Raw genomic sequence first — 19,386 nt, 5'->3', positions numbered from 1 at the left:
AGTAGAGAAACGATTTGTTCCCGTCACGACTTGATTGATTGGTTAGAGTTTAATGGAGACGTCAGAAGAGAAACGACTTGTTTCCATCATCACTCATATAGATCGAGCAGAGCTCTGCCGAATCAAAACCGAAAACATTATCAATGCATCAATGAATATAAATATGTATATTGTGGCATGCTGTCAACATGTGTGACTTTACACAGCTTTTAGCTATTTTATTTGATTATATGATATACAACAGATTTTATCAGTTTGCTAAATTATGCTACGGCTAAATAGCGTTTGAATGATTGTATATGTGCTATGATTGTTCTCATCTACTACTCTGCAAAATAATGATCAAATAGATTGAAATTGGTGTGAAAAGTCATCCAATAAATTGAGATAATGAATGAATAATGCAATTATAATGCTGTTATTTTTACACATAAGTTACTGTCGTATTGAAATACCTAATAGACAAAATTAAAGAAAGAAGCAACACTATTAATTATTTAGTCAGGCGTTATATCTGTTTTTGAGTATTGATGTTTGTGCAGAAATGTGAGAGAGATTTATAGAACATTGCAATAAAACTCTACTCATATCCACAATCTTCATTATGTTAACACACTTCTCGGAAACAAAATAAGACTGCAAAAAAGTCAGAGTAATCTATAAAATATCTTAAATGGGCATCTTCCACTACATAACCTCATAAAAAAAAAAGCGAATACTGTATTGAAGAATCCCACTATTCGTGTGATCCAATGGCTGTTTTCATTCACTATAAGTTTTCACACCTTTTATTAGAATTTGTTCTGCAACAGCACAGAAACGCATTGCCAACCTGAATAGTTTGTTCTTGCTTCAGTTTGTACAGAATTGTTTTCATTGGAATGTCATATTCGATTCTGTAGCTCGGAAAGACATGCTCTTACTCACAGCCTTAATTACTTTCCCAGTTTTCAGGAAATAACTATGACAGTTTCTGGCACCAGTTGGGAGAATGTATGTCTCTAACATCGTAAATAATGTTCTTTAGTCTTTTGAATTAGCCCTGCATACATAAAACCTACCTTGTTAGCTGCATCAATATCTTTAACTCAAAAATATTAACAGGCTTTCAACTATCGTTTTTCGTATTCGATGATGTTGAGTCAATCTTTGACGTATGTAGGATATTAATTACATCAATACTTTGGTTTCTACTCAGCACGAGGAATTTTACACAATTCAGTTAATGCGAGGTATTGTTTCCATACAATTACCATCTGTCAAATTGAATTGTTTCCGTGTAACCGTCTTAAAACACTCTTCTCTTTTGTACTTATTGCAAGCATTTACTCTTATCTTTGGTAACGTGATTTCAGAGTAAAAATGAAACTCTCTTCAGATAACCATGCATACAAATAAGAGTTCTATGTAAAACATCCCCCATGTGTAAAGTCAACCTCCACTGACGGCATGTACCTAGGTTGACATTCTAATTTGAAGTTGAAACAATGAAATTGATGCATGTTTTTGAACTGTATCTATTGACTCGAAGAGCAAATAACATACGAGTAATATTAAGGGAAATTTGACAGAGTTTTATTTTGTTTATTATCCAGCGAACTATGCTGCAACAAGAACTACTTGATGTTGATAATTCTTCAAGTCTACCCATATATATAAATCAGAAATTCTTCACTTGGAAAGATAATCATGTAAGAGTAAAAACTACACTAAAAATATTACAAGCTAACATGTTGCATTACAATTTACATTATTTATATCTGCTGTGTAATAGTGTTTCGACGCAAACCATTTTGAGGAAATCAAACTACTAGTACGATTACTCAATTTGTAATCCTAAATAACATAATTGCTACAAGGATACATAAATAGTTGTACAAGCGCTCTTTGAACAGATATATATGTAAAATGAAGCACACACAATTTTTATGTAAAAATACATATTACAATACATTTGTTTTTAAGGGAAAGCAAACCAGTTGAAACATGAAACAAAAGACACAGATAACTCAAAAAGCTTTAGGTATTTTCTTCTTTAAAGCAATATACTAATTTTTGTCTGAAATAAATATAAGATTGCAAATTTCTTTGTTATATGTTCTGGTACAAAAAATAATTTGTCACCTGCTTAACAGAAAGCCATTTAATAATATTTACATGAATTTGAAGAAATATTATCTTCAAATATGTAGTTACCATGCGAAATAAAAACAGTATGTGAATTTAAAACAAACAATTTTACATGAAAAATGTAACACATAAGTTTAGTTACGCAAACACTGAAACAATTTAATATGTCATCATTACTAGAAATATACTTTACCTTGGTACCAACTGCATCAGCATGGAAATGGGGCTTAATGTAGTGCAGAAAGACATGTGAAGTAAGTGTTAGTGTGCAAAGATTAGCAGTAAAACTGGCCTCTAGCGTCTGACTATTGTATAATAATGTTCTATACATAAAAATGATCTAACGTCTAATTTATGGAATAGAAAATTTGCTACATCTCTATTCATGTTTTTTTCTTTTCTTTCTTTTTATTTCGTGTGCTTTCAGATTCGGGAATATTTAAGTAATAGCCAATGCCGAATTACAAGGTATAAGAACCTTAAATCCTCTTTGGTTTCCTTAGATGAATGCACGTTAAGAAAAACTGAATAAGTTGTAGATTGTGGTTTTAGTTAATTCTATATTCACGATTAAAATACTTTGAAATTAATTGATTTTGTACTTATAGTTTTGGTTCCCAAGCTAAATATTTTTTTTTTTCAAGTGACTTGTTTTGTTTTAAGAAAATAAGCCCATTGTAAACTTCTGAAACCACTGAAAAATAAAAGTCCATGATAACTTAATTATATTAATATGAAAGTAATTCACACTTGCGTTGGCCGTCTTTCAGAATTAATGTTGAATCAGTGAAAGGACCTACTTTCTAAAGAACTCAAATAAGTAAATGTCTGGTTTCCTAAGTTAGCCTATTTTGTATTAGGTTAACATTTCAAACATTTTGTTTTATTTGTGATTTTCGACTCACAGTTAATTTGTGAGAATCAAAAAATAGAAATTATTAATTATTTGGACGTATGGAACATAATTTCACATTTATTAAAGTCAGAGCATAGTTAATTTTTTTAAAATTTTTAATAAATAGACTAGATTTGTATTTTTAAATGTCATAAGTTTTTTTTTTTTTTTTTTTGTTTATAGTAGGTTTAAATTTTTTAATGTTAAATTACATAAAAACTATTGTGCCACTGTGAGAGAATTTAAGGTTCTATATGGTTGTACGAGTAAATAAAAATTTTACACAAATAATTCTAATAATATTTTTATCAATCCCTTCCTTATCATACAAAACGTAACTTTAAGTGTATTGTTAATGTAAATTCTAGATTTGTCAAATTGTTAATGTAAATTCTAGATTTGTCAATTATTAATGTAAATTCTAGGTTTGTCAATTGTTAATGTAAAATCTAGATTTGTCAATTGTTAATGTAAATTCTAGATTTGTCAATTGTTAATGTAAATTCTAGATTTGTTAGTTTTTTTAAACAACATATTCCGCTGCGACGTGGAAATACATAATATGTGTGTAAGAAGAAAATATTTATATTGTTACTTATAGAAACAAAGTATTCCCACAAATTTACAAAATAATAGCGTAATAAAATTATGTTGACGTATACATAACCAATTGTAATTTACTATGTCTATTAGAATTTGTAATTTATTTACAAGAAGAATATCCCGAAAAGAAATATCAGGGAAGCTAATTAATTTCAATTTTCTGAAATACACATGGCTAGATTTTATTTGACAGTATTGATAAAAAAAAAGGAACTAATATCACTTACACATTGTCTTCGTTAGTAGTAAAAAAATTGAGTAACTTACTTAGAAACTGTTTTAATTTTAGAATGATATTTAAAAATAAAAAATGTATATTGAATTTTATGCTAATATAATATGATTTTAAAATAATATGTTAAATTATTCAATTTTGATGAAATGAATACCTATTTTGAATACAAAAACTAATAACAATAATAACTTAACTGCTTACTGTAATAACTTTATGCAAAGTCATGAAATAGAATGTATTTTTAAAACACAGACTATTGTTAAATAATGTTGTACATATTATTTAAATTCATTTTTTTACTATGTAGCTATTGAGTACTAGTTTGTAGGTAATACAAATCTATCCGATCAAAATCAAGATTGAAACCCAAACTAGAAATCAAACTAGAAATTGATATTTTTAAAGATATTTCTACTGCGATCAAACAAGAATTTGTAATCTGTCATTGCATAAATTTATTATCATGAATACAGTCGTAATGACACTAATGAAAGTGACTAATGCGCTTTGCTAGTTTTTATTAGAATTGCATCTACTTTTCTGCGATGCGTAATTGTAGAAAATAACACTTCAGAGAGATAAGTAAGAAGATTATATTATATGAATAGTTATAGAATTTAAAATTACCACGCTTAGTTTCTAAGTACTTACCTTCCAACGTCATTAGCTAATAGAAAGTTTATTAGTAAGTATAAATAACAAAGAATATTTATCGAGTAGTAACAATCAATGCTTCTTTAGAAGTTAACGATATTAAAAGATGGAATATGACGTAATTTTTTATCATAAAAATGAATTTTTGTTTTGTTATTGTTTAATAGCTATAACGTAATTCATACGTTTGTACATAAAAATTTTCATGAGTATATAGAGATATTTGAACGGGTATATACAGAGTGTTTCAAAACAACATCGACAAGATTTGGTCTCCCTGATACCAAGATACGACAACAGTATAGACAAATCTGGGTGAACAAATGCTTCCTTTCGGAGTTACAGGCTGCCGAAAACATGAAAAAATGAACTTTAAAGCTCCATAGATCCAATAATTTGGGACCTATCTAGTCGGGTCAAGACTTCATTTAGAAACTAGTATATGTCCTATCCAAATACCCATGTTTCAAAATTTTGCGATACTTCCGCAACAATTTTTAATAGAGGTAGTTGATGAGTACTTCAAATATGCCCGCAGCCAAATTGCTTCTATAATAATTTTTGCTTGAGTACCTTAGGATTCTGAAACATGTATTTTTGGATAGCGCACATATTAGTACTTAAGTGGTCTTGACTCGACTACGGTAGGTCCTATGCTATTGGAACTATGGACCTTTAAAGTTCATTTTTTCATGTTTTCGGCAGCCTATAACTCCGAAATGACGGATTTCTGCACCTAGGTTGGTCTATACTTTTCGTCTTATTTTGGTGTCAGGAATCACCTCCCAAACGTTGTCGATGTTGTTTTGAAACATCCTGTATATATTATTTTACCTAATGACAGAAATAACATTTATTCATTAGAACTTTTTAGCGAAAACTATAATTTGCACAAACTGTTATAATTTTGTTTTAATAAAGTTAAACATTTCTTTTGTTCGAAGTTATGCTTCAAATGAATGAACATGTTTCATTGTACTAACCGATTTTTGTACTGCATAATTTGATTTTAATATTCCGTAGCATGTTACAAAGTCAGAAAATCCCGTTTTAGCATAAATACGATATTTCAGTAACTTTCATAAGTGAACTGCACGATAGTTTTCATATTTTTTAATGTAACAATAATAATTGTACGTATCTCGTAAGTCAATTTCTTAAAGTAGGTAGTAAATGACTCTATTCATAGATGTGTACTTATCTCAAAAATCGGAGAACGAAAAGGACTTGCAGGAAGCTCTTTCAAACTTGAACGACCAACTGGAAAAAAACATGCAAAATGAAGATAAATGAGAAGAAAATCAAAGTGATAAAGTGCACAAGAGCAAGACAAGAAGGGGCAAACGTATAGCTAGATGGAGAGAAAATCGAAGACGTTAAGGCGTTCTCCTATTTAGGAAGTCTAATAGGAAGAAGTGAAAAAGACGTAAGTTCCAGAATAGCACAGGCTAAACAAGCATTCAATAGGAAAAGAGGACTGCTAGCATCAAGAAATGTGTCGTTGGACGTTCGTAAATGATTTATTAAGACCATGGTATGGAGCATGGCGCTTTACAGATCAGAGACGTGGATATTGAGAAAAGCTGAAATATCCAAGCTGGAAGCATTTGAAATGTGGTGTTGGCGTAGAAGGCTACGCACATCACAGACCGAAAGGAAAAGGAACGAAGACGTACTAAAGGAAGCTAATGAAGGACAACAGCTCATGAAGATAATAGGAGAAAGAAGAAACAGCATGCTTGGCCATTTTATTCGGCACTCCGATTAAATCACCGTGCTGATAGAGAAAGGCAGAAGGAAGAGGAAGACCAAGGATAGAATATTTAGATGCAGTTACGAAGAAGAGACCTTATCAGAGTATAAAACAGTTCTCTCAAGGGAGAGAGAAGTTTTAAAATGTCCATGTTGCCAACCAACCTATGGTTGAGGTAAATAAGAAGATGAAGATATCAAAAATAGTACTATTATCTATTTGCTAGTGCAACTATCAGCACTGGTAAATTAACTAGTACAAAATAATTTGGAGATGTTAATATACTTTCTAAGTACACTTGTTACTTTAATTAGTAGTTTACTTTACACCCCAAATAATTTAGTGTTTTTATTGTTTATTTAGAAATTTCTTATTATGTTCGAAATGAATGTAAGTAATTAATGCAACGATTTATTGAACAAGGTGAATTGTGTTCCAAAAATGTAGAATAAATTGTGTTCAGGAAGTAATAACAATCTCGAATAGAAGTTTGTTCTTAACAACTTTAAAAATATTGACAGACTAGGTTTTAGAATATATATTAGAAGTATTGCCTGCCAAATATTAAAATTTATAATCACATAATTTGTGTGATTGTTACTATGTCATAAATAGGGAATATCCAGAAACTTTATAGCATCCTTAATATAGATATTTATCACTTCGGACAAAATCCTCCCCCCTCCCCTATCACCATAATCACCATAAATTTTGAATATAATTTTCAAAGTTCCCAATTCGTAATTTTCTTCATTTTTTTGTTTTACACCTCAAAGAACTTATTTTAGAATTAATTTTTCTTCAAATGTGTTTTTACTATTAATATTAAAAGTTACTTCAAATTGAAATATTTTAGTTAAAGATTGTAGAAATAAAATAATAAAAAATAAATACAACATAATAATTAAATTGATCGGATACTACCTATATACTGAATCATCAGAATAGTGGAAACAATCACATATACTTAAAGAAAGGAATATATATAAGCTCTTTCGCTAAAGTATTTCATTAGATAAGAATGAGGAAGAAATATTATTTTCTCGTTAATTTCTTCACTAATTTTCATTTATAAATCCTTATAATATACAATTTTTTCTTTTTTTAATATTTTTTTTTCTCTTTCCTGGACTCCTATTGACTTACCTGTTGCATTAGTTTTACTTTCTTTCTCTAAACTCGATCTACAAGTAACATGTTTCGGTTCGAACGCGGGGATCAACACAAAACTTGGCAGAGATATACAGGGGTACGCATTGTATATGTGTGCGCACGATGACAAGTATAGTAATTGCACAAAACGAGTAATTACAGAAGTTCTTTTTGTTGTTAAGAAAACAAATGCGAATCAACAAAAGTGTACATGAAGGTCTACAATGAAATGGGTGAAACATAACATAAGTTCTCAGTGTAAAATAGACATTGAGTGGCTGAACATATTTGGTGGTCTTGGGAGGAATTATTTTCAAAGCAGTGTGCTTCTCGGGAATAGTCTCTGCGAGCAAAGTGACATCCTTATGGCCAGACCACGAATCACAAAGCAATAGAGAGCACACTATCCGGAGAAAGGAAGAAAGGACTGGGAAAGGAAGGAAGCGTCCTGGGACCTATATGTCAGGTACCACTCCGGCATTTGCCTGGTGTGAATGAGGAAAAACTCATTCAGGATGACTGGCCTGAAAAAGCATTTTACACTTTTGCGACCGAGTGCCCCCACCGGGAATCGAACCCGGGACAGCTGTACCAGTCGTACTGCTATTGTATCTGTTAAATTACACTAGTTAACAAATTTAAACTTTTTGTTTGTTACATGAGAAAAATCACCTGATCTTATAGGAACTTTTTTGCGCTGAATTCGAATATGCACTCGGTTTCTCTCCATCACGTACAGTTTTCCCGTAACACAGGGATTTTCGGGAAATTCCCTCAAAAATTTCCCTTTTTCAGATATTTTATTCCCCTAGCTCCTGTCCCCTTACATATAGTAACACAGAAATTATACCTAAGTATACCTTGATTTATATTTAATAAACCCTAAAAGTTTCGTAAAAATCGCTTTGTTCTTTCTAGAGAAATAAATATATTTGTATGTATACTGTGTGCACTGTTTATTGCACCTGATAGTAATGCTTTCAGATCTCCTGAGTTGGGGTAAAAACGATTTGCTTTATTACTACAAACACAGACATAAAAATGAATATTTACAATAGTCAACAACACACTTTTATTGCTCTCTGTAAATTAGAAACGTGTATAAAAATAGAATGTACTTCCAACGTATATTTTTTTAAAACGTACAGTATATGTATATCTTAATACATATATATACAATTCTCCAAGTTTTTTCGTTTTGTTCATGAAATGGTTATCAATATTTGTTATCAAATGTAACAGAATGCAAAAGAAAGAAAGAAGCTGATGACAAACATTATGAAGTGAAGGACTGGGAACCTAGAGTGAATTACGTACCTGGAGAATGCAACGTCAAATACGCTCCTTTGGTAGATCCTAATAAGATATTACTACCGCCACTTCATATCAAGTTAGGACTTATGAAAAACTTTGTCAAAGCCATGGACACATCTGGTGAAGGTTTCAAGTATTTGCGAGATAAGTTCCCTAACCTGAGTGATGCTAAAATTTCAGCGGGAGTGTTTATTGGTCCCCAAATTAGGAAATTAATGCTTGATGATAGCTTTGACAGCAAGTTAAACAGTGCTGAGCTAGCTGCCTGGACAGCATTTAAGTGTGTTGTGCGCAACTTTCTGGGCAATAACAAAGCTGAGAGTTACACAGAAATCGTACAGGACATGATACAGAAATACAAAGAGTTGGGTTGTAGGATGTCTTTAAAAATCCACTTTTTGCACTCCCACCTCAGCTTCTTTCCTGCTAACCTAGGTGCTCTCAGCGACGAACAGGGGAAAAGATTCCACCAAGATATAATGGCAATGGAGAAAAGGTACCAGGGACGATGGGATCCTTCAATGATGGGGGACTATTGTTGGGGTCTTGTTAGAGAATGCAACATTTCTTACAAAAGAAGGAAGTAGTGTACGTTTTTGTAACCCAATAGAAGTTTCATATATTGTGATAGTTTTGATTGTCTTTTCATGACCTTTTGGTACATTTGTATTATTGTTTATTGTAAATTGTCACACTTGTAAATTATATTGTATTATATTTTATATATGTGTTTGTGGTAATAAAACAAAACGTTTTACCTCAACTTAAGAGATCTGAAAGCATTACTATAAGGTGCAATAAACAGTACACACAGTATACATACAAACATATTTATTTCTCTAGAAAGAATAAAGCGATTATTACGAAACTTGGAGGGTTTGTTAAATATGAATCAAAGTATACTTAGGTATAATTTCTGTGTTACTATATGTAAGGGGACAGGAGCTAGGGGAATAAAATATCTGAAAAAGGGAAATTTTTGAGGGATTTTCCCGAAAATCCCTCTGTTACGGGAAAATCGGACGTGATGGAGAAAAACTGAGTGCATATTCGAATTCAGCGCAAAAAGTTCCTTTAAGAACAGGTATTTTCTTTTATGTAACAAAACCTTTGTTAACTAGTGTTATACGAGAAAGACAAAAGAAACTTTCTGTTTGTGTGTCTTCATTCTTAAAAGAACGGAATACTCTTTCTTTTCACGTAGATTCAACACAAGCAGAGTTTTCTGGAGATAGTATGAAACCTTCATGTTCAGCTATTATTGAAACATTTGGTTCGGTGGAATAACTCGAAGTAAGTGCCACAACCAAGACATTAAAGAATTTCTTTTGATGAGCGATTATTTATTTAATTTCCATAAAAAAGCAGATTTTGGGTATTATTTGGATTTCCAAAGTCTCAATTATTTGGTACCACTTTCCTACATCACAGACTAATCTAAAAGTCTCATCGAGAATTCCACAATTCCTATATATATATATGAATGTAACTTCTAGTTTAATAACAAAATAACAGAAGGTATCTTAATTTAAATTATACAATCATAAAAGAAGAGAAAGGACCATTGTTTATATCCTAAATTATAAATAACAAAGCAGCTTTCATTATAACTACCAAAGTTTAATGGTTAATCGTTGTACTTGACAAAGTGTTTCCCAGCACCGCTCTTCCCTTGGTAAGTCCATTCTATTTTATTCCTCGATGTTTTTATATTTCTTCTTCCTGTCTTCATCCTCCATGACCAAGACTCCAAGGGAGAGTCGAAAGGTCGGAAGCAGGGCCAACTCTAAGTACTTTGCACCCCAATGTAATGGCATAATTTGCCTACCCGCTTTCGTCCAAGAAGAACAAATCTCAAAACCAACAATTTTAAGCATGCTATCCCATCATAAACAACGAAGGGGAGGAAAAGATCACTCGCACTCAGAAAGGTCTAAACACTACAAGTAGAATCTCGTTGTATCTTTTTTGCTTTAATAATAATCTATTATGTTACTTAAAGATAAAGCAAACACACTAGCAGAGGAAAGTTAGTAATCCTTTTTATAGATTTCAATATAGAGCCTAAATCGCAATATATCAGTTTGCAATTCCAGTGCAACAAGCTCTTTTATTAATTTTCCTTCTACATCTGTTAAAAAATTAAAAACAAAAACCTTGTTTCCACTTTCAGTGCTAGGAATTGTTTGTAACAAAGACAAAACTAGTTTTCATATCAAAACTGTGTTAACAAACTAAATGGAACAGGTGTTCGCTTCTGTTCAATAATTGAGTTCTTATATTTGGCAACAATCAAGCAATACATACTAAGGTTTGTTTGACCATTGGCTTTAGTTCTTTCTGTTCATGTGACCTTAAACTAATGCAATCTGAACATGATTTGTGAATATAGTATTCAAATAGAAAATTAGCTTAGCAAATATAACTATCATCATCATGAAATATGTTTCCAACAAGAAATACTTATTTTAAATAATAAAGCTATGGCAGATTTTGGTGCCGCGTGGAAATGCATGTGTTGCACATATAGTAGAGCCAGCCCTGCTCGAAAGTACAAATAATCTTCAGAAATTACAGAAGTCTGTAAGTAGAATATCAGTAAGTAGAATACTTGAGCGTGGTTTTACATTGTATCAAAGTTTAATTATGTAATTTTGTGGTTGGACCGAATAGAAGATAAACATGAGTCTTAACCCTGGCTTTAATAAATTGAAACTGAAATTGAAAAATCGAATTCTGTACTTTCATCCCTCGAATTTCGTATCATTTGCATGTTTTAAAGTGTGCTTACTTGTCACAAAGTGGTTATTTCGCAGTTGATTCCCTGTTTGGACCCCATGTTTAACTGTAGATCGTAAGGTATTCGACACGTCTACCAACAATGAAAAAATACTGCAGTTTTAAATATTAAAGTCCCTATAATTAATTATCTATTTCAATTACACCTTATAATATATACAGGGTTAGCCGAAATGATTCATCGGGTTTCAAAGCATTGTTTAATGACAAGTGTACGACGTACAAAGATGGGTGATACTGGTAAAGATAAATACAGTCACTAAGTTTAAAAAGTCCGCCTCGTGACTCGTGTGCACACGTAGATGGCAAGCCTGTGATAGTACTCTACAATGTAGTGGCAATGCAAGAGAAGAATTTTTGTGTATTAGAATATGCGAAGCGTTTGTCGGTTACGAGCGTTCAGCTTGCATTCGTACACAAATACGGAAAAGCAGACACAAAACAATGTTCCTTTCTCTTCTCTTTCATGCTTATCATCTACAATAATTATAAACAAACATGAAAACAACAGTGACAAATTATAAACATATGTATTTTTATATGCTGGAGGCCAGTATTTATGTTATATTACTTTAAAAACTAGAGTGTGAAATATAGGTGCAAAAAGTGCAAATAAAATATAATGAGGAGATATTACCTGCTTTTCATGTATATTTAAAAAAAAGAAACAAAAATTTGAACAATGAGGATGAACTTTGTTTTTTGAAACGTAAGTGCAGTCTCGATCATAACCAATTATTTACCTTTCGTTTTGCTTATCAGCCATGCTCTTGTTATCAGAAAAATCTTTTGTAACCTCAGCATCAAAAGCTAACGCCAGGAAGAGTTCTCTATCACCTGAAATGAAATCCGTCTGTATATTAATAAAATCTGTCTGTATATTATTAATATAATCCGTCTGTATATTATTAATAAAATATGTCTGTATATTAATAAACTCTTATCTACATATTAATAATCCGTCTGTGTATTAATAACATCTATCTGTATATTAGTAACATCTGTCTGTATATTAATAAAATCGTTCTGTACATTAATAAAGTCTATATTTGTATTAATAAAATCCATATTTATATTAATAAAATCTGTTTGTATATTATTCATATAATCCGCCTGTATATTAATAACATCTGTCTGTACTTCAATAAAATTTGTCTGCATATTAATAAAATATGTCTGTATATTAATAAAATCGGTCTGTACATTAATAAAGTCTAACTTTGTATTAATAAGATCTGTTTAAATAAGCGGAGAACTGAATAAATAAGCGTTTCTAATTGCGTGTGCTACGGAAAGCAAACAGAAATACATTTCGACCTATTAGTTTTGTTTAAGGAACTGAAAATTGTAATTCGATGTGTTTCTAGAAGAGAATAGAAATATATTTTGACGTCATAATTTGCAAACATCGTTAGTTCAAGATCGGTACAAGCTGGAAACGATACTGTGAAACAATACTCGAGTGAATTGCCTACAGCGCTTCTGTAACAAAATCTAGTTTTCTTTTTTCTCTAATTCCGCTTCCACATCAATACCACTTTTGGTTCCAAAACCAGAACTGTTTTCTCAGAAAATTCATTTCGGTTCTGCGCCTGGAATTGATTCTGAAAATTGGTATAGACACCGAGTACGAAACCGTTTTTATCAGAAAATCTCTTTTTGTTTCGCGAACGAAATCATTTCTTCGTGAAAATGTGCTCCAGTTCCGGAAACGAAACCCAGTAGAATCCATTTGCGCCTATCGGTTCCGTTACTGCTAACAACCCTGACTCATGTAAACAAAATATTAATTCACAATGAGCGACAGTCTACCTTCTTGGACAAGTGGCTAATGTCAGTGTTCTTCACCAGTAAAAATCACCGTTTTTGTAGGATAAGATCAGAAATATTTTTATTACTTTAAGTTAAGGGCAGAAAATTTAACTAGTGTACTAATTCCTGTACACAGTTTTCTTCCTTTAGGTCTTAGTTTGCGCTACAAGCTAAGGGAAAAGGCTTCATTAAAGTACTAATTCGTGTATCTAGTTTTCTGAAGCTGAATGAAGCTTTCTTCCTTTAGGTATTAGGTTTTCGCTACAAGCTAAGGGAAGAAAATTTAATTAATATACTAATTCTTTCTGAAGCTGTATGAAGCTTTCTTCTCTTAGATCTTCGCTACAAGATAAGAGAAGAAAGCTTAACTAATGTACTAATTTTTGTACATTTGAGAAGCTGTTTTAGACTTTCTTCCCTTAAGTTTTAGGTATTTGCCAGAAGCTAAGGAAAGAAAACTCACCTAATGTACTAATTCTTGTATACAGTTTTCTGAAGCTGTTTTAAGCTTTCTTCCTTTAGGTTTTAGATCTTCGCCAGAAGCTAAGGGAAGAAAGTTTAACTAATATACTAATTCTTGTATGCATTTGTAAAGCTGTTTTAGACTTTCTTCCCTTAGGTTTTAGTTCTTCGCCAGAAGCTAAGAGAACAAAGTTTAACTAATATACTAATTCTTGTATGCATTTGTAAAGCTGTTTTAGACTTTCTTCCCTTAGGTTTTAGTTCTTCGCCAGAAGCTAAGGGAAGAAAGTTTAACTAATATACTAATTCTTGTATGCATTTGTAAAGCTGTTTTAGACTTTCTTCCCTTAGGTTTTAGTTCTTCGCCAGAAGCTAAGGGAACAAAGTTTAACTAATATACTAATTCTTGTATGCATTTGTAAAGCTGTTTTAGACTTTCTTCCCTTAGGTTTTAGTTCTTCGCCAGAAGCTAAGGGAACAAAGTTTAACTAATATACTAATTCTTGTATGCATTTGTAAAGCTGTATTAGACTTTCTTCCCTTAGGTGTTAGTTCTTCGCCAGAAACTAAGGGAAGAAAGTTTAACTAATATACTAATTCTTGTATGCATTTGTAAAGCTGTTTTAGACTTTCTTCCCTTAGGTTTTAGTTCTTCGCCAGAAGCTAAGGGAACAAAGTCTAACTAATATACTAATTCTTGTATGCATTTGTGAAGCTGTTTTAGACTTTCTTCCCTTAGGTTTTAGTTCTTCTCCAGAAGCTAAGCGAAGAAAGTTTAACTAATATACTAATTCTTGTATGCATTTGTGAAGCTGTTTTAGACTTTCTTCCCTTAGGTTTTAGTTCTTCGCCAGGAAAATCAAGAAAGCTTACTTAATGTACTAATTCTCGTAGACAGCTTTCTAAAACTTTCTTCTCTTAGTTTGTAGTAGTGAAATTTAAATTTCTATCAATCTGATTTTCCTCAAAAACCGCTACTGAATTACACATTCAGTGGTTTTAAATTGAAAATAGTCTTGAATTGAAATATACATACAAATCTCTATGAACACGGAAAAGTTTGTTTTTAAATAAATAAAGAAGTTTTAAGAAACATACTAGTAATAGGACTCTTTGTCTATATTTATTTAAGAATACACGATTCATTAAATACTCACAGTAGTGCATATTCCTGTCCAGTTCGATTTTTCCTGTGACGTTCACTGGAAGAAATAATAGGAGAACAATATAAGTATTTAAATAAAATTCAAGAATGATTTATGCAAGTTAATTCTATAGGAAGTCATTGTGCATTGTGCAAAAAGCAAGCATCAGAAACAAATCGTAAGTTGAACTTTACCAGTTACATTCAATTTCAAAATGAAAAAGACGAGGAGTGTCTATTTTTATTCCTTAACTAACTAATTAACTCTATAGCCTATGGAACCAGGCGGTTCAATGCCGCGTTCACTAAAGCTCTCCATTGACTTCTATCCTTAGTCAACTGAATCCAGTTTCTACTTTGTATTCCTATTTCTGCGAGATCCATCTTAATATTGTCCTCCCATCTGCGTCTAGGTCTTCCTAATATGACCGTTTTCTGATTGAACTTTCAGTTAAAACTTTCAAAGCGTTCCTACTTTCTTCCATCCTGGCTACATGGTCTGCCCACATGAGCCTCCTAGATATGATGACCCTAACAATGTTTGGTAAACGGTATAAATTATGCAGTTCCTCGTTATGAACTTTCCGCCATTCCTCGTTCCTCTTGGATCCGAATATTCGTCTCACAATCTTGTTCTCAAATACTTTCGGTCTACGTTCTTCCTTCAGAGTAAGTGACCATGGTTCGCAATGATTGTCGTTTTGTATATTTTAAGCTTCAACTTTCTCGACAGAATTCGCGACGACAAAAATTTTGAACTGGATAATAACACGAATTCCCTGCTTTTAGTCGACATTTTTCTTTTTAATGTTTCATAAACTACAAAACTTGTAATAATGCTAAGAAGATTTATAAACTTTGGTATATACGTACTCTTTTTCTCCGAATGTGGGAATCTCTCGCCTAACCATTTCCATCCCGGTTGCATTATCTTTTTCAGAAACGACCTGATTTCATCTTCAGGTGAGCTAAAGGAATGCTGAGTATCATAATGATATTTGCAGTAATACCTGGAGAGAAAACAACAATTTTACATTAATAAATTTCTGATACACATAGTATAAAATTTAGTTTAGTAGATACTTCTTACCATTTATTTTGAACTAGAGAAGTTAATAAGAGATCACTATCATAGTGACAAGTCAGATTTACAGTTAAGGATCTTCACTTTACGCTCAGAAAAAAATTTTTACAGTATTTTTTTTTTTTTTTTTTATTTCATATACTCTCCAATATTAAATTTCCTTCAGACAAGAGATAAAGTATTCCTTGTGTTAATATCTTACATATTGGTTTCTCATATGGAATCATTTCCAACTTTTGTACCCTTGCGGAAGTAGAGGACACTTAATTTTTTTAATTAGTTTCTCTTAGTTTTACAAACCTGTTTATTTAAGGATTGTATCAGTTTTCAGGTTACTAAAATTCTTAGCATTCTTAATATATAATGCATATTTTAAAATAATTATAATGCATATACATTAATCAACTTTCTGATTCAATTTTAGATTAAAAGTGAAGATTATTATATCTGTATCAACATATTCTTTCATATATGATAATTCGTTCTTGAATATCTTGTAGTTTTCTCTTACTTCAGATACGAGTATATAGGGGTAGTAATTTCAATACTGGGCACAATAAGTACCAGTACTTTTTTTGTAATTTTCGCACAATCTTTTGTAATTAAAAAAAAAAATAAACTGCTATAGTTTAAAATGTGCGCCAGGAACTGTATTTTTGTGAAATTGTAAACGATTTGTAGGCATTCCTTTCGATCTGCATTTGTATCTTGTAGCAATAAAGGCGTAAGTCTGAAACATGCAGTTGGAAAAAAACGATGTTGATAATTTAAGTAGTGTTTTTTTTTTCTTACATAAAACAACGTATTAATATGCAGCATTTTATTCCAATATTGAATTGAAATATTACCAGGAGGCTAAACAAACATGGCAGAACCCACAAATGCGTTTGATGCAAAAAGGGCGTAACCTCACTTATGCCCTTATTACATCAAACTCCTCAATTACGCGTATCGTTTTAATAAGCATTCAGAAAGCCTTAAAATTGTATTTTCTTTCCTTTTTGCGTTTCTAATATGTTTCTTAATTCTAACTTTTGCATCTCTTTTTGTCAGTCAAATATATTTGACTGATGTTCATACAAACACATTGGCATAATAATAATGCTTTCTCACAAGTAATTAGAGAAGTTTACACCAGAAAAATATATACTTGCTAAAAAAAAAGGGAGAAAAAGGAAAGAAAAATCCACTATGTTATAGCTGGAAGTTGCAAATTTTCTACCTATTTTTTTTTTGGTTCTTTTTTCTCTTGTAAGCTTCACAGCTCAATTTTATAATTCATTATTATTCCTTTCATTCAACTGATTTTCAAATTTCTTTTTCAATTCGATGAAAATAGAATTATATCTTTTATTGGATGTCTTGAACTGAAAAACTTAAACGATAGAATCTCACAAAACACATGTGTTTAATACTTGTGTTCAACAAATTTTTGCTATTATAGTGTCGAAGAGTCCACTGTAGTTCAGTGTCCGTTCAGTGTTGAAGAAAGATGTTTAAAAGTAGTACAATTACTATATTAATACTGAGCACGTTAAACTAAATTGGTAAAAAAAAATTACTAACATAATTATTAACATCATTTAAGAAAAACTCTTTTTATTATACTATGATATATATATACTAGACCTGCATACTTTGACGTTTAAACAAATTTATCTCTGACGCTATTTTTACAAAAAATTACTGATATTTAAGTATTATTTTTTCTGTGGTATATTCTATTCAGCCTCTTCGTTTACCTTTAAAATTCATTTTATTACTGTATCATTTCTTTAAAAAATCTACTTTAATGTTTAATATTATGTTCATAATATGTTTGTTGTTAGCTTACCAATCAGGATGAACTTTCCAATTGCTACTGTTAAATAGGTTCAAGGATGGCTCTGTAATTAAACGAAAACAAAAAATCGTCACTAATGTATCCTACTGAATGTTTATCTATATGTAAGTATATCTTAAGCACAGAATAATTTAGACATAATTTCTACAAAAAATGACAGTTGTTTCTAAATGTATCTTTCAGTATTAATAATGAAAAACTGAAACACATTTTAACAAGTATTAAAGTAATGCGATAGTCCATCATAGTTCTATGTTCAAGATAAATTAATTGATTTTCTATACTCAAGATAGATACTCTGATGGATTTATTAAATTTTCATAATTTTTTTTTTAACAAAAGAAACACTGACCAAAGCTTAAAACACACTTTATTTTAAATTAAAATCCGTAACGGTTTCGAGTACCTAACATATCCTTCTTCAAACAATATCGAAAATAAATGAAAATACAGACATATATATAGTCATTGTTATGAAAAAGTTTAAATTCTTTAACAGTCATATATATAGTCATCGTTATCAAAAAGTTTAAATGCTTCTAACAGACATATATATAGTTATTGTACTTTTTTTCCTTCTATTTGTTGAGGCCTTCAGTCAATCCCGTAAGTCTTCTTGTTCACTTTCCAACTAATCATAAATTTTAATTTAAAATAAAGTGTGTTTTAAGCTTTGGTCAGTGTTTCTTTTGTTAAAATAATCAATCCAAAGCCATGGATAGTCTTACTATCATTAACTTCGTATTATCAAATTTATGCTTTGAAGGAATGAAGGTATACGTAGGGGGCTAAACCCTTATTTCGAGGAGATATGACTCCTTAAACACACAGGTCTGAAACACTTTATTGGAAATAGTTCATAGTGTATAGTTCAAAATGGCGAACCAACGATACGATTGACTATTAAGTCATTTCATTCTTATAGGATTTTTTTTTTTTTTTTAATCTTTCGTTCCTTTTCTATGTTCTAACAATAAGATGTTCGTAGCTGGAGCTGCGCTTAGTGGTTTCATTGCATATAGATTCTGAACGACCACATAAGTACTTATTATTTTGGTTTTCATATGCTTACGCTGAATTCCTTTGTAGCACACCTATCTATTTTTTTAACAAGAAAACTCATACACATTTGTGTGTGAAACTACTGATAATGTTTGTATATTTCTAACTAAATATCTATGATGTTATATCTTGGCGATTATAATTAATTTTGTAATGTGTAGAAATATATGATAATTATAATAACCACATGCAGAAACTGAATAAATTGAAACAATTATATGTAGTTTTAACATGTAAGAAAGGATTTTATAAGAAAATAAAGATAAGTGGTAAGAAACTTGTACACAGAAACACAATTTTATCGTTGCACATCATGGATGTAGAAATTGATACAGAATAAGTTTACTGGTAGATTTGTTTCTCTAAACCTTCGAGAAGTAGTGCCGCGGTCAAAAGCACCACAAGGGAATTAATAAAATTATTATTATTATTATTATTATTATT

The 19,386-nt window shown here is 31.1% G+C and overlaps 1 protein-coding gene across 3 annotated transcripts in view; it reads right to left on the bottom strand.

Moving 5' to 3' along the window:
• LOC145672964 (voltage-dependent calcium channel subunit alpha-2/delta-3-like) overlaps window positions 1-19,386 on the bottom strand; it is a 169,912-nt gene that overhangs the window by 70,178 nt on the left and 80,348 nt on the right. For 2 of the 3 annotated variants that reach the window (XM_081742228.1, XM_081742230.1), the window contains 5 exons: window positions 17,872-17,923; window positions 15,827-15,963; window positions 14,967-15,011; window positions 12,279-12,372; window positions 2,324-2,356 (listed from right to left, as the gene is read on the bottom strand). In XM_081742228.1, coding sequence (XP_081598354.1) covers window positions 2,324-2,356; window positions 12,279-12,372; window positions 14,967-15,011; window positions 15,827-15,963; window positions 17,872-17,923 — 361 coding nt within the window. The remainder of the gene's footprint in view (window positions 1-2,323; window positions 2,357-12,278; window positions 12,373-14,966; window positions 15,012-15,826; window positions 15,964-17,871; window positions 17,924-19,386) is intronic. The other variant, XM_081742229.1, reaches the window with a different exon arrangement.

This window comes from Thermobia domestica, chromosome 16, assembly GCF_964235325.1.
Source record: "Thermobia domestica chromosome 16, izTheDome1.hap1.1, whole genome shotgun sequence".
Lineage (NCBI taxonomy): Eukaryota > Metazoa > Arthropoda > Insecta > Zygentoma > Lepismatidae > Thermobia > Thermobia domestica.
The sequence above is the reverse complement of the archived record's forward strand: the minus strand, read 5'-3'. Positions and strand labels throughout refer to the sequence as shown.